The sequence below is a fragment of the Aptenodytes patagonicus genome, chromosome 5, assembly GCF_965638725.1.
Source record: "Aptenodytes patagonicus chromosome 5, bAptPat1.pri.cur, whole genome shotgun sequence".
In the NCBI taxonomy this organism is placed as follows: Eukaryota; Metazoa; Chordata; class Aves; order Sphenisciformes; family Spheniscidae; genus Aptenodytes; species Aptenodytes patagonicus.
In genome coordinates this window covers 70553265-70569270 of record NC_134953.1, presented here as the reverse complement: position 1 = coordinate 70569270, position 16006 = coordinate 70553265, and the positions used below count along the sequence as shown (strand labels likewise).

Genomic DNA, 16006 nt, shown 5'->3' with positions numbered 1-16006 from the left:
GAATATTTAGTGTAATCTGTCTACTAGCATGAACTTGAGACAGAAGAATGAAATCTTCCTTGAGAAGCTTTTGGTAATATGATTAAAGGTTACAAATGCAGCATAGCAACAGTTTAGCTGAACAGGTAAATCATTAAGTTCAAGTAAAACTTAAATATTGATAAACATATTTTAAATTACAATCTGCAGCTGTCATAAAACATCCAAAAGTTAGTACGATGAAATACAATCTGCTTGTCTGAAGTGTTTCTGTCAGCCAAAATCAAAACACTTAATTACTTCTTCTAGTTAGATTAGTATTCGTTTAGGAGACCTATGTTTCTTTTAGTAACAACTCTGCATTATAATTAGCATCAGAAGTGTTACACAAGTATTTTAATTAGTACATATTTTCTAGGAAGTATTTTCCTTAATATGTCTTGTATTTGATTAACAGATTTGCTGAATATTCATTCTGTTTTTCAGGTCTAACAGGATTAAAAAATATTGGAAACACTTGTTACATGAATGCAGCTTTACAAGCTCTTTCCAACTGGTAAGGAAAACGGTTGTAAATGTAATTTTATATTTGCTTGTACATGCATTTTCTCAAGATGACTGAAGGATTTTGGAGGGCTGCACTACCATGGAAGATGATGTGTATTTGTTAAATCCCAGTCTTACATAGTACAAACAATTGTGTCACTGATATGAGAAAAAAAAAGTATTATGGTATATGGGCTACTCAGCTTTTTCCCTGTTTCATTCTAATTCCTCACTGTCCTAAATAAAAATACATGTGGTTCTAGAAATTAGAAGAAAATCTGATAAAAGCTATTAAATTTGTGCGGGGTTTTTTTCTGCTACAGAAGAAATCAAAGGAAATGCATAAGAATAAACCCTAATTAAAAAAAAGAGACCTGTTAAGATCAAAAGGTCCAAATTCAGTCCTCGCAGACAATGCATCTGGGACATTCTATGCTAAATCATCCTAGGAACGGCTAGAATACAAAATCTTCTCTTCCCATGGGGGTACCAGACAAGTTCGCGAAGGAGAAATCTGCAAAAGCTGAAGAGATAAAAACACTATCCAGCTCTGAAGTTTCTTGCACTCAGAATGGTTAGGCGGGGACAGTACTTGAGCATGTATCATATTTGCTTACTGTATGCATCTGCTTTTGGCTGCAATCCAAGACAGGATACAGGGCTACGTAGACCTTGCTGAGATCCTTTGTTGAGGGAGAGGAGAACTGAGGCAAATCTCTCTAGAAGGTAAAGAAGTGGATAAGGCATTTAATCATGAGGAAACGATTCTGTTGAGAAATGCCAAATTTTGCAAGTATGCTGGGATATCTCCTTTCTCAGATAAAAATAGGTCCAATCTGTATGAGGGATTATGACTTCAAAAGGGGGGTTGAAGGGAGAGAAGTGAGAGAGTATGTGAGTTGGCAACACTGCATGGAGTAAACAGATAAATAATCATTTAAGTATAAATTATTTACCTACAAACATCATGTGGCACTATTGGATTCTAGAGAAAAGAAGATTTATTTAAGATGCTATTTATGGACTAGGCTTATGGTGATTGTTGCTGTAGTGGTACATGTGTACTTCTGTGATGGCCAGTAGGAATTGCCTTGAATTTGAATCCCATTAGACAATCTGGTGCTTTAACAAATTCATAATATGTTTGAGGAGCAGTGTTTCTGTACTGCTGAAGTTGTCCTATGAGGAAATGTTTGGTTGCAGCATTTAAGGATGCAGGAGACGGAATTGTTCAATTACATAATAGTATTACTCTTATTATTTAAAAAAAAAAAAAAAATTGTATGAAATGCGGATTTCCTCTTGTATTTTAACAACCTGAAAAAAATACTGTTTTCTTCTTTTTAATCAGCCCACCCTTGACGCACTTTTTTCTTGACTGTGGAGGCTTAGCCCGAACAGATAAGAAACCGGCAATTTGTAAAAGTTACCTCAAGCTGATGACAGAACTCTGGCACAAAAGCAGGTATTGCATCATTTTGGTGATGAAATGATTATAAATAAACTCCAGAGTCATGAAGGATGCATTAATCTGTCCTAGGTTCCTAATTTTTATTTTGTGTGTATCACAGAATCACCCTTATAAATTAAGGAAGGAAAGACTAACTTTCAGGATTTAAACACTCCTTATAACCTGTTCTTTTCCATATCTACCAAAGATAGGACAAATAATTGATGTAAATTGTAGTAAAGAAGATCTGACAAGAAACAGATGATAAACACTACACAAAGTAGCATTAAGCTTTTAAAAATAAGTTTATATCTGCCAGAAATACATCTAAAATGTTTAACTACTTTATCCTCTCTGTGTCCTTCATTCTGTATCAATGTTTTATCAACTTCTCTTATTTCCTTATATGGAATTTGTTATTTAAGAAAATACTTCAAAATATAAGTACAAAGGTAAAGAAACAGTAATTGTGCGTAGTGCCATGAGTATGTCTGATTTGTCGTCTGATTCTCTGACAAGAAATGTGGCATAAAATTCCTGATACAGTCTCTATTTCTGTTGGATGACAGATTTTTAAAAAATTGTTAATTATTCAATACCAATATTATGTTTGGTTAAGATTAATATTATTGGTGTTAGACATGTTATAGTTCAGTTGCAGGTAAAATTATGATCCCAGTAAAGATAGAAAATTCCACTTAAATGCTTGCTTTTTTATGTATATTTATATATTTGAAACTTTTTTTTTCTTTAGGCCTGGTTCTGTTGTTCCTACTGGTTTATTTCAAGGAATTAAAACTGTTAATCCAACATTTCGAGGCTACTCTCAACAGGTAAAACTTTATGGCTTAGGCAGATTTAAAAGACATCAGAAAGTTCTCTTATTTTTAAATTTAAATGCTTAAGATATCATGCTTCCTGTATTTGTTTAAAGCAAGTGCAACATAAACTTTAGTTTATATGCTTCAAACGTAGATCATCTGAAACTGAACCATCAACAGTTAAATCAGGTTTTATGTTTGTTTATATCAGATTCTTGAAAGGTCTTCAACTTCTGAGAATAATTCCTTTTCCCTTTTTTCAGGAAAACTAAAATAATACGTATCTAAAACTTTTCTTTTGTGTGAAATAATGCTGCTAATATTTGAGCAGTCCCAGAAAACAAAATAAAGGTGTTCAAAAATAAAAAAGAATGTAATACATGTTTTAATATTCATCTGCCAGTTATGTTTATTAAAAAATTAAATACACCGTATTGAATTTTCATTTAGTAGCTTTGAAAAAACCCCCACAGTTGTGTGTTTCGTAAGCAGTATTGTGGGAACTGTAAGTTGGTAACTTGTTAAAGAGGTATGGATTACTATATAGTAAAGGCATTCTTCAGTTGATACTTCATATAGTATCTTGCTGCATTCATACAGTTTGCAGTACTTTATTAAAAGGTTTTGGGCTAGACGAAAAATTTAAACCCTGTAATTAGAAAAGCTTACTAATATCTTCCAGGAATCTGCTGTTATTTAAAGGAATTTTGCTGTTTCAGTTAGCGTGTTTCATATTTGTGGAGTGGAGGATTAGAACACATGTTCTAATGTTCAAATGCTGCATGTAGCTGTAAAGTAAATGTTTAAATAGTAATCTCAATGGTTTTTAGTTTACTTATGAGTTTCTTAAGAGCCACATGAATTTCTGGAAAAGTAGAAATCAATCTTGATAACTGAAAAGAAACTGTATGGAAGCTTGATTCTTGCAGCTTTGAACACTGATTGGAATGTCTTTTTCCATGCAGACCAAGACTTAATGAGAACCTTTTTAGGTCCTGCCTGGATCACACTTCAGTTGTATGTTTAGTAGGTTTCATGGCAACAATTAAAACAAAGCAGGTCTTCCATGACCAACACTCTCCTCTTGCCCAGCCTCGCTATCTGGGCAGCCAATTGGGTAACTGTGTCCAGTATTCAGGGAGAAAAAGGAATTCTTTTGCTCAGTGAAGAATGTTTATCAGTTAATCTGTGTCTCAAGGTTTGAGTCATCTTTTTTTTTTTTTTTTTTTTAAAAAAAAGGATTACCAGCAAATAGGCATATTAGGTTTTTTTTTTTTCATTACCCAATCCCAAACCTCAAATCTGATAGTTGTAGTTTTTAAGGGGGAAAAAAAAAAGTTTTCTAGTCAGCAGTTGTGAGCTTAAGTAATTGCTATGATGGATGGGAATGTTGAGCAGCAAAAATTATTATTATGAACAACCAAAATACAAAAGGAAAACAGAAGAAAATAGAAGCAGTAGTAGTTGCCAAGAAGAGGCTGTTGTTTTCTCCCATGCTTGCTTTATTAGATATTCTCTATTGCCAAGAACCAAGCTGCTGCGTGGATTGTTGAAATTCGGTGGCTTTTAAGATCTTTCCAAACATGCATTAGACTTGTAGTAATACTTGACAGCTCTTTGTGGAAACGCTGATAGTTGAGGAATCTTGTCCAGGCTTGAGAAGAACAATAAGATCTTGTTGACAGTATGATGCAATTGGAAAGACGGGCTAAGTACATCATACTTTTTAATAAAGTACTTCCATGCCCAGTGAAAGCAAGGCTCTGATTGCTTTGCTGAAGATGCTGCATAAGGTTTTGAAAAACTGTCCCTAAAATGTTCCATTACCAGCAAAACCGGAGTCTGACCACACTGTTGGTAGTTGCTTGAGTTACTTTTATCATTCATGTAAGCTATGGCAGTATTTTTGTTAAAGTTGTTGAAATAAGCTTTTTGGGAATTGAAGTGTTTTGGAGGAAACTTGTATAATAAGATTACTTGTGACATGCAAGAAATGGTTGCAGGAAACAAATATGTGGTCTGGAAATGAAATGTCTTTTGAACATTAGACCTGGGACAGAGGAATTTACCTTATTCTTTAATAGCCAGCTGTAGCTTTCACTTTAGTGATCTGTATCTTTTCCTGCTATGACTTTAATATCTTCCAAATAAAATGGAATAATATTGTAAAACTTGTTTAAAATCCTAGGATGCACAAGAATTTTTGCGTTGTCTAATGGATTTGCTTCATGAAGAACTTAAAGAACCAGTTGTAGAACTGGAAGATGCCCAGCCTATGAGTGTTGAAGAGAGTATGGAAGAAGACAAGAGCCAGTCAGATGTAGGCTTTCAGCCCTGTGAATCCTGTGGTACCTGTGATAAAACAGAAAATGATGCTATTTTCAAACCTGTCTTAGAGGATCCTGCAGAGACAACCATGTTAATTCAGGATGACGATAACAACTCAATCACATCCAAAGATTGGCAGAAAGAAAAAATAACAAACCACAAGCTTAAACGAGCAAATTCTATGGAAGACTTGGAAAAAGACACAAACGCTGCTTCAGAGACCACTGAATTTTTAAATAATCAAGGAACTGTCAAAGTACAGATACACAGCAGATTCTCGGGTAATGCATTACTAAGGTGCAATTGAAATAGTCAAAGTCTTAGCCAGGATATCTGTGTGAGTGGAAATGAGTTGTAGAATACACTAGAGAGGTGTAAGTCAAATAGAGTAGGTGGATTTACTTGTAAACAATGCACCTTCTTAATTTATTTTTTTCAGTTTAGATGTTCTGAATTCAATTTGAATTCCCTTGAAAAGCTAAAGATTTGTACTGGGTAAGGTTTCAGATAACCCAGAAGAGTGGGGGTTTTTGGTTTTGTTCTTAACTTAGATATGTGAATTGAAATGGTGCTTCATTCCTAAATGTCCAGTGACCTGACAGTGTGGTTAAATAAACTACATAACTATTGTGTCTGTTCATTCTGCAGTACATTTTTTTTGGTAGAATTTATGAAATAATGCAAATATTAATTACAGAGTACATCAGTGATGTCCACATGAATGATGTGTCTGCAGCCCAAACCCCATCATCAAATGAAGGGATGAATGCACGCTTATCAAACAGTCCTCCAAAATCCTTCTCATCATGCTCTTCACTGGCACCAGTCCACAAAAAAGGTATAATCCCTTTATTTTCTCCCTCCTGGTACTGAATTGCTCTGTATTACGGTTTTCATTTTGTTGCATCTTGTGTAGCAATGCAGTGTTGTTCTTAGGGGTTTTTTTATCCCCTATCCCCAGTGGGGAGAGGGAGCATTGTGTAAGCTGGACATACAATAAGACTCCCTTTACTTCTGTAAAATTCTGATTCTTTTGAAGGATGAATAGTGTTTGCCTCTGCTTTGGGAGGGTGGAATAATATTTTTAGACAACTTTCTCCATTGCATTGGTTTGGGGAGAGGGAAAACATGGGAGAAGTTAAGTACCCACAGAAAGGTAATGCTTTTCAGAAAACATGCACATTGTTTCTTCAGCAGAAGTTCAGTAAGTCAACATTTTAGTTTATATGTGTACCTATACTGTAGATAGACTTGTAAATGCTAGCTCCTTTCTGGTTTTTACTGTCTTTGCAGTGTAGAGTATTTCTTTTGGCACTTTCCACAGTATGATGTGTTTAACAGCATCCAGAATGTTTAGACTTTTATTGCCTTTAGATACAAGACAGTGCAGCTTTAGGGCACAGGGAATAATATATGATCTTTTTTCATTTTTTGCCCTTATTTGTCTAACAGTACACTATTTCAATAAAAGCTCATCTTTTGGAACATGCTTTTAAGGCTAGTATTAAACCAAAACAAAAAACTCCCACAACTTAAATATTGTGATCCTCTTTCATTCAGCAGGCTCTCCAGGATTAAGTTCTGAAAACATTCACATTATCCTTTTAATGCTTTAGCGTTGGTGTTGAATGACAATGATTTAATGGACTTAAATCATTGACCTCCTTGGCTCATTTGTTCAGCAGTTTTGACACTGCATCTGTGCTAGTCTCCAGTTTTGTCTTCACCATTAGAGGAAGGTTTTAGAGAAACTGAAGTGAGTCTATCAGAAGAGGTACTAGGTGGCTGGAGCCTGTCGTGTACAAGGGGAGGCTGAGAGAGCTGGGTTTGTTCAGCTTGGAGAAGGAAAGGCTAAAGGGGAACTGTTGCTGTCATCAGCATTATGGGTGGTTATAGAGAAGGCAGAGCCAGACTGTTCTTGAAGCCATGCAGCAAATAGAAATGGAAGCAAGTTGCAGAAAGGAAAACTTCTATTGGATGGAAGGAAGAAAAATCTTTCCATCGAGTGGCTGAATACTGGAACAGAGGCAGGAGCCCAGAGGTACCACAAGGTTCCTGGAGATGGATATTCCAAAGTTCAACTAGAGCTGCTTTGAACAGACCATACCAGCTGATATCCAAAGATCTCTTCCAATCTAGACTACTGATTTTTGTCACTTCCTAATAATTTAACTCTTGGTCATCTTCATTGAGTATTGAGGGAACAGATATGTATGCAGTAGAACTGACTAGGGGAGTAGTGTGGCAGCCATTTGCAAGCTCACAAGGTGGTTTTTTTGTTGGTGGTTTTTTTTTTTTTAATTCCCCATAATGCTAGGGGAATTCCCTAGTGTGCCAGGACTTGTGCCTGGGGACTAATACCTAATTACAACACACCTATTCCCTTCTTCTCTTCCATTTCCCCCTTGCTGAAAGCACGTGGTATCTGTTGGGTGCCACAATTCTAAGATGCCTCTCCTCGTCAGTGTCTTCCGTTTCTTCCTACTGTTTGTTAGTGTGGATAAATACAGCACATCCTCCACATTAGTGATAAATGAAGACTTTAGAACCATCTTAAAGCAGTTTAGTGGCAAAATAAATGATTTAAAGGAACCTTAGAGAATTCTGGGCAAAAGGCTGTATGAGGCAGTTTGTGTCTATGATAAATAAAATGTATCTGATGCATTGTGGAAAAGAGGGTTTTTCAGATTACTTCTAACGCCTGTTCTTTCTGCTAGAGATACTTTTGAATTCAGACTCTTCTATTATTTTAGACATCTTCCTAGGTATGGGATGATACAGAGACAATATATAATACTGCTGGACAGTAAAGAGACGAGAGTACTTGCTTATGGGGCAAACTCTTCATGTACAAAGGAGCCTTGGGAGGATGTGTTCTATGTGAAAGATTTATTGGAGTAATCCAGTTTCCTTTTCACTGTAATTATTTCCACGTTTCACTGCCTATCTCGTTACTGGCTGTCAGCATTTTGGCAGAGTTTGCCTTTCACTCCTACAAGACTTTTGAGTGGTCTCCTGGGTGATGTACTAACTCCAGAAGAGGTTTTGTGGTCTTCATTTTTAGCCTATCGTTCCAGTAATCTATAGAGCCCAAGAGACTGCTCTGGTGTGTTTATCTAATTAGTAGTGGATTTGGGTGGGAAGCACATGTTATTGGCTTGGAGGGTTTTTTTGGGGGTTTTTTAATAAGCTGTTGCTAGGCTGGACTCTAGTAGTAAATTTAGTCGTCTTCAATCCACTGTCATCAGTGTTGTGATAAAATAAGCTTGTGTATGAGCTCTTCAGCCCAATGTGGTTAAAACTTCCTGGAAAGATGTGATCAAATGAAATGTCAGATAGAATGTGCCTTTTTAAATTTATACCTTGGGGGATTCCTGCCAAGATGAATCTCGTAGCAGTAGGCTGTAGATTTCAAGACTGGCAGTTTGAGTTTTACTTAAATAGAGGCAAAATCTTCTGGTGTTTGTCCTCCATAAACTGCTTGAGGAACCTACATGAATTGCCTGGTACTAGCAGTAATCTGGTTGTGTAATTTCTAAGAAATATTTAGTAAATAGAAAACAGGGCTTGGCTCATAATTTAATCCTAAATATGTGTGATCTTTAGTTATATTATGCAAAGTTGAAGGAAATCAGAATCCATTGTATCTTGATTTACTTTCAGCATTTTATTTTTGTCATTTTATAGTTTCAACTGTATCATCACCAAAAAGGAAGAAGCGCAAGAAGTACAGGAGTGTTATCTCTGATATATTTGATGGAACTATAATAAGCTCAGTACAGTGCTTGACTTGTGATCGGGTGAGTAAGGAGGGGAAGTTCTAGATTTTGATATGGTTTTTTTCCCCAATACAGATACTTACAGTTTTACTAATACAGTCATTCTCTGGTAATTTTATTCTTTTGTGGCAGATTTCCTCAGAAGGTTAGGTTGTTTCACATTTGTTCACTCAAACAGTAATAGCAGCTACTACCAGTACTTTGTGTTTAGACTAGCTTGCTTTCATTGAGCTGGATATTTACTCAGAGCTGAAAAATAACATTTTGAGAATTGGTTTACAGCAAGGATGGAGAAAGAGGCTTGCTCTTCAACTTCACTTAGGTATGATTAGTTTCTAGTAATGTTCTGAATATTCTAATGCATACCTGCTACTGTCGTAAGTTCTCAGGTACATAACGTTACAAAGAAAAGTAAAAGACGGTAGTCCAATTTTACTGCTATAACAGTCTTATCAGGTAGATTGAGGCTAAGAAAATTCTTGTCTTTCAAAAAATCCAGGTGAAGACACTTAATTTAAAGGTTATATGAATCATTAACTGCTTTCTGAAGTTGTCCTCTACTGCAAGATGGGGTGCAATATAGGAGCAGTTGATTTTTTTCTGTACTATTTGCTCATAGAATTACTTAGAACAGCACACGTGATCATTTAAAAAGTCAATTATCTAAACACGTCTAGCAGACCACTTTGGTTTCAAAGCAATAGTATCAAATATTGGATATCCAAATCTTTGCATTGGGGACAAGTTTCTCAACATACAGTTTAAACCTAACCCTGATGCAGTTGCATGCCCTTACTGCTTCCCTTCCTTTAGATCTAAGAATACTGAGACCTCAGGGTAATCTGGTGAGCAAGTTCAAAAAACAAGTAAGAATTTTTAAAGTTTGCTTGATGTTTCACTCTGTGACTATGTGATCACTAAATCCAGCATGGGAGAAAGAAAATGCACAGCTGGGTCTCTTTTGCAGCAGGTCCAGTTACATCAGGTCAAGATAATGTCAAAGTAAAATACTGTCAAAACAATGGGCTGAAGCTTTGTGAAACTAGTTTGTATAACAGGAGCCTGAGGCAAAAATCATAGTGCTTTGTACGACTAGTAGGAAGACAAATAATTAATAACGACTTAAAAAAAAAGTTTCAGTGATAACAATGTGCAAGTTCACTCTAAAATGTTATTTTTTCTTCCTCTTTTAGAAAATGAATTCTTACATCTCCTTATTTATAATTAATTTGCTGCCTAGTGGAATTTTCAACTATACAGTTACTGGTGAACTTTACAGAATTCCATTTAATTGCTTTTTCTCTTCAAGCTTAACTCTATTTTGTTTCATTTGTTTTCTTCTTTAGCTGTCTGTAACCCTGGAGACCTTTCAGGATCTGTCCTTGCCTATTCCAGGTAAGGAAGATCTTGCTAAACTCCATTCTGCAAGTCATCAGACAACTCTAGTCAAGGCAGGGTCATGTGGAGAAGCATATGCCCCCCAGGGATGGATAGCTTTTTTTATGGAATATTTCAAAAGGTAAATAATATCTACTTTGTTTTATTTATTTATCTATTTTGAAATTCCAGTTTCTGCTCTTCTGGCAGAACATTTGTTGGTTTTCTTTCTTTTCTGTCAATGATGTTTCAGGTTTGTTGTCTCATGTGTTCCTAGCTGGTTTTGGGGTCCAGTTGTAACCTTACAAGATTGTCTTGCTGCCTTTTTCGCCAGAGATGAGCTCAAGGGTAAGAGGTCAATTACATGAACATGTTTCTTTTGGGTTTTTTTCCGCCTATCACAATAAGATGATCAATATGTTCTTAGCTTCACACAATTAAGCAAAGGCCACCTGTTAGACTGTAATAGTCATTCCTTGCTCTTATGGAATCATTCATTTCAAAAAGGTAAGCTGCTCACTCAACTGAATACTTGAGGCAAGAACTGCCCATGAAAGCTGCTTTATAAATGTCAAGTAAATCTGAATTTGGTTTAATGAAATGGTATCAACTGAAGGTTCATAAAAATTTCAAAACCCACTATATTAATACTCATTCCCATAACCTTAATTTGGACGTAGTAAATTATTTCCCTTTTAAATTATACAGCATCATCTCTTCAGATTATGCTGTACTGCTTCATAGTTGAAAGCATAAAACCTAACAAGCTTTCTGTGTAGTTGCTGTGTCAACACTCTTACGACTGTTAAATATTGAATGCAACCTAAAGATAAATTCCCTTGAAACTTTTATATATCAAATGTATGCGCTTGAAGGATAACTATTTCGATTTAGAGAATAATGGCTGTTTTTCTTCTCCCTGATATTTGCAGGTGATAACATGTACAGCTGTGGAAGGTGTAAAAAGTAAGCTGGCTTTTACCTTTGTTTGTTTTAACTTACCTTAATTTGAGTGCTTTAATGCTTCTGTTAGTCAAGAGGCATTTATTTTTGTTGGATATGTCACAGGAGTATTAATCTTTTGATACCACCTTGTGTTCTGGCTGTCAGAAATTTAGTATTACAAAGGTGCAGGAGTCAGGAAGCACTGACTCACCCTACCATATTGCAGACCAAATGTGCTTAATTATTTTTCATGTTCCTTACAATTTTAGACCTTTGTAAATTGTTTTTGATTGATAAAATAAAAGCTTTTAGCCCTCTATATTACTAGCAGGTTTTCACTGATATGCAGTAGGTCACTTCAGTGTGTTAAAAATAAATAAATATACTGTGGCTTTAAATACTAAAGAACCAAGAAACAGAAGTGGTCTGATGGCTGCTCGAAGCCCTTTATGGAAAAGGAGTGTTATTCCTTGCTATATAACTGGTGATCTGCTGTAGGTAATTTCTTAAATAAATCTAGTTGGTTTCTTTTTTTCTATTTTGCTGAATAATCAGCTTTCATGAAGCTTAAAGTTCTTTCCTTTATGCTGAGAGAAACTTAGCTAGATGGAACTTGATTATCTGTGCTTGCTGCTTTGAATTTTTCAGCAGTACAGATTGTCTTTTCTTCTGAAGCATCGTTTGTATCATTTTGACTACTCCATGTCTAATCTACATTCCAGAAATATTTTGGGTTTACTAATGTAATGTTCAGCTTAGACTTTTGCTGATCTAGCACAATAAAATAAAACCTTTTCAGAACTAAGTATTGGTTGTTTTGGGTTTGTGTTTTTTTTTTTCCTTTGCTTAGGTTAAGAAATGGAGTGAAATTCTGCAAAGTGCAAAAATTTCCTGAGGTACTGTTACTACATGCACTTTAAAGCACTTTTTCTGCATGATTAGGAATGTGGTAAGACTAATGAGTTGCATGGAGTAAATTGTGTTTATAACGTTATATGATGAAAGCGTATCTTCATATTGGCATTTGTTTTAAGAATGTGAACAATGTTTGATTATTCACCCTGTAAGAAAGTGAACCTTGTACATGAAAAGTAAAGCTAGAAGAATGGGGTTTTTCTATGTTGTTACTGTCAGCCTGCAGAACTTATTTATACTGTAGATCATAGAATTAAATACCATAGCCAGACCTTTTCTATAAGTAGTGCTTGTAACTCTACATTTTAAAAGTAATCCAGTCTTACACTTCAAAACATGAATTGATGGCTGCAATAATCAGGAAGAATTAATGTCCCTTGTGACAAGATTGTGCAGTAGGTGCACTGAGGAAGAGAAAAGGTATGTTGTTCATTGCTGCATCAGTGTTAGTAACTGTTCAGGACTGTTAATACTGTCAGTAAGATAAGTCTTCAATAATTACAAATTCATTTCTAACTCCTTGAGCTGCAATTGATTTAAAAAAAAAAAATAAATCTGTGTAACACAGAGCTTGTGATAGTTGCCTCAGGCCATAGAGACAAGTGATCCTTTTGGGATGATAAAAGGAAAAGATGGCTTGCACAGTGTGGTTATTAAATATCAAATAGCAGCATGTATATTTCTTGAGTGAATCTGTTGATCTTTCTTACAGATACTGTGCATTCATCTCAAAAGATTTAGACATGAACTTATGTTTTCCACAAAAATTGGGACCCATGTCTCCTTTCCATTGGAAGGCCTTGATCTTCAGCCTTTCCTTGCAAAGGACAGTCCAGCTCAAATAGTGACTTATGATCTCTTGTCTGTCATCTGCCATCATGGAACTGCCAGCAGTAAGTATGAGGTTGATTGTTTTGTCTCTGCAGTTGATAGTCCCATCAGCAGTTCTGTTTAAGGATGATATCCATATACTGAAGGGTAAATAGATGAACATTGGTAATTATAATGTGAAAGATAAATGCTGTGATTTTTACCTTGAACCATAAGATGGCTTGCTCTTTAAGAGTTGACACATCTTTGAAATTATATGGCATACCTAAATAAAATTGTAGGTGGAAAAAAAATTAACAGATCCTGGAATATTAAGTGAAAACACTATATGCGCTATTGAAAGTGAACAGTATAAATGTACAAATAATGTTACATGCCAGCAGATGACCAGTTGATTGGCTGTTCTAAACAGCTGTTGTTTGTCTAGAGTTTTGATGCTTTGTATGCCTTATTTTTTTGGAAAGAGTTCACAAAGCACCACAAAGATGCGAGTAATTTTTTTTAAAGATGTTCTCTTGGATGATCGCTGCCAGTTAACCCCAAAACAGGCAGTAACTGCCACTTATGGGTAGTGATGAGTAGCTATATGTCAAGCTTGTTCCTGCCCAAGTGCTTTCAGTATTTATAAGATTTGGAAAATGGGAGAAAGAAAAGTTTGAAGCGAGAAACTTCATAGATTTTTAGAGAAGTTACCCACCCCCTCCTACTCCCTAAACTTGAGGTATCCATTGTTTAGATGAAGTTGTTTCCATTTTTTCTGGATGCTTTTTCATCTTCAGTTTAGTGCTTGCTGAATGATGCTTCTCGTAATCAGTTTAGTAGATACTTGCTTATTTAATTATTGACAGTTGAATATGTATTTAAAAATAGTAATAATTTAAAATACATTATGAATAGTCTTCAAAACACAGTGAAGTATGGTCTTGAGATCATGTAGCTGTTAAACATCTATGCTAATTTCTATTATAAAGCATACAAAGATTTAAGAGAGTTCACTGTGGAAACTGATTAGGGTAAATTGTTCAGACAGTCTTACTCTGATTTTAATATCATGGTTCAGGAGTACATTAGACAACAAGCTGTTTGAAGAGTTCAAGAATATGCTGAAAGTGGTGCCCAACTTCCCACTAGCTGATAGAAATTCAGAAGGAAAAGCTGATCCTGAGTTTGAGAGAAGTTAATATCCAAGTCCTGTCTGCTAACGATCTAATGTTTCTCCCATTTAAGACTTGCTTTTTTTGGACTTACTATGCAATACATGAAAAGGAAGTAAAATGGGCAGCTCTGGACACTTTAATAAATAACTCTTGCTTCTAACACTCTAGGTGGACATTATATAGCTTATTGTCGCAACAATTTAAATAATCTGTGGTATGAATTTGATGACCAGAGTGTCACAGAAGTATCTGAATCCACAGTGCAAAATGCAGAAGCCTATGTTCTCTTCTACAGGTAAGAAATTAAAAGTACGATCATACTCATATTAGTCAGGTACATAAATAACTTTTTAAGCAGTTGGGCAGCTTTCAGAAATTAGCTGCCCCACAAGAATTATAATGGAAGAATTTGACCAACCAGAAACACCTATGCTGGAGAGAGATTTAATCCTTCAGTTATGTCCTTAACACTTGCTCTGTCACTGCTAAAACGTATAGAACTTAAAATGAAAATTAAATCTGCATAAATAAAGTATAGTAAGATGACCAGAAAGAGGACTTTAATAATAAGGACTTGAAATAATAAAAGCAACTTAACTCAATTTTCAAATTCCAAATTTCTGGTACTAGGATGAAATTTCTACTACAAGTTGACCGCGAAATAGGTTGTATCAGATTTGCGCAAGAAATGAGTTGTGTTCTGAGAATGTTTGAACTTTCATTAGGAGCACTTGTACCTGCCACTGTCTGAGCTAAGCCTGTGAGTCTGACTCAGTAGGTCTTTTAAAAGGAATGTGGAAGTCATGCTGTATTGCCGAGAAATAACACTGTACCTGATTGTGGGCAAACATGTTAAAATAAATAATAAAATAATAGCATTCATAAAATTTGGTTTTTAAAATAGAATATACCCACAAAACACTACCACACACACAAAATAGATGTTCTTTCAGCACATTTTAGAAAGCTTAGTGGAGGTATGTACACATTTTTAAATTACAGCTGGAAAGTGAATTTACCTACTTGAATTTAATTTTCAGACTTTTGAGGCTTTCGTTAAATAATTTTGATCTGAATTTAAACAGGTAATGTATTTTAATTGGGTTCATAGCATTTGTGTTTTTCCTACTCTTTTAGTCTTGTTTTGCTAGACTATAAATAGCTTTGTTGTTATAGCCATTAGGTCTACCTGAAGCTTTTCCATCAGCTATTTGAGTCAACTTTGACTCCGTAAATTAACTGAGGCGGCCCAGCTTTTGTGTGATGTTGAGTGAAGTTTCAGGCCAGGGTTTTGGAGGATGGAATGAATGGTTCAAACCTCCTTTTGCAGAAGAGAGATTCTATTCAATCTAAAAACAGGAGAGCAAAGATACTTCCAGTTGGACACCAGCAACAAGTCTCAATGAGGAAAGTAGGGGAATACAGGAAAAGTAGGGGAATTACCTGATCTACTTACTGTTCAACCTTACTTGTGAAGGTAAGTAAGGAATATCTGCCCAAGGAGTACAGCTTGCAAAGCTTTAGCTCAAAAGATGCATAGAGGAAATGGGCAGAGCCTTATCTCATTCTCCTCTGGTAGAAATCACCTCTGCAGTAGAGTCTGCTGACTCTGTTGCCGTCCAATTTGCTTTCTCGGCCTGGTAGGTTGAATGGGAACTGTCAGGGGTCTTTGAGTTGTTGAACTAAGCAAGCAAAAGTTTTCTTGTAAGCATGATAATACCTGTGCCATGGCTTGTCAGAACTAAGGACAAGCTTAGGTTTAACAGAGCAAGTAGTCTTTGCTGCCCTTCCTGCTCTGTACTAACTGTACTGACTCTTGTGACACGTGATTCTGTAACGTGACAGTCTAGGTTCCTGCCACACATTTAGGTGGTGGCT

The 16006-nt window shown here is 35.7% G+C and overlaps 1 protein-coding gene across 4 annotated transcripts in view; it reads left to right on the top strand.

Annotated features, from left to right (window-relative positions):
* Positions 1-16006, top strand: part of USP33 (ubiquitin specific peptidase 33) — a 43816-nt gene that overhangs the window by 17124 nt on the left and 10686 nt on the right. For 3 of the 4 annotated variants that reach the window (XM_076340430.1, XM_076340427.1, XM_076340431.1), the window contains 12 exons: positions 466-535; positions 1877-1990; positions 2730-2808; positions 4985-5405; positions 5822-5962; positions 8812-8924; positions 10250-10422; positions 10534-10628; positions 11213-11246; positions 12076-12121; positions 12853-13033; positions 14297-14423. In XM_076340430.1, the coding sequence (XP_076196545.1) occupies positions 466-535; positions 1877-1990; positions 2730-2808; positions 4985-5405; positions 5822-5962; positions 8812-8924; positions 10250-10422; positions 10534-10628; positions 11213-11246; positions 12076-12121; positions 12853-13033; positions 14297-14423 (1594 nt within the window). The remainder of the gene's footprint in view (positions 1-465; positions 536-1876; positions 1991-2729; positions 2809-4984; positions 5406-5821; positions 5963-8811; positions 8925-10249; positions 10423-10533; positions 10629-11212; positions 11247-12075; positions 12122-12852; positions 13034-14296; positions 14424-16006) is intronic. The other variant, XM_076340429.1, reaches the window with a different exon arrangement.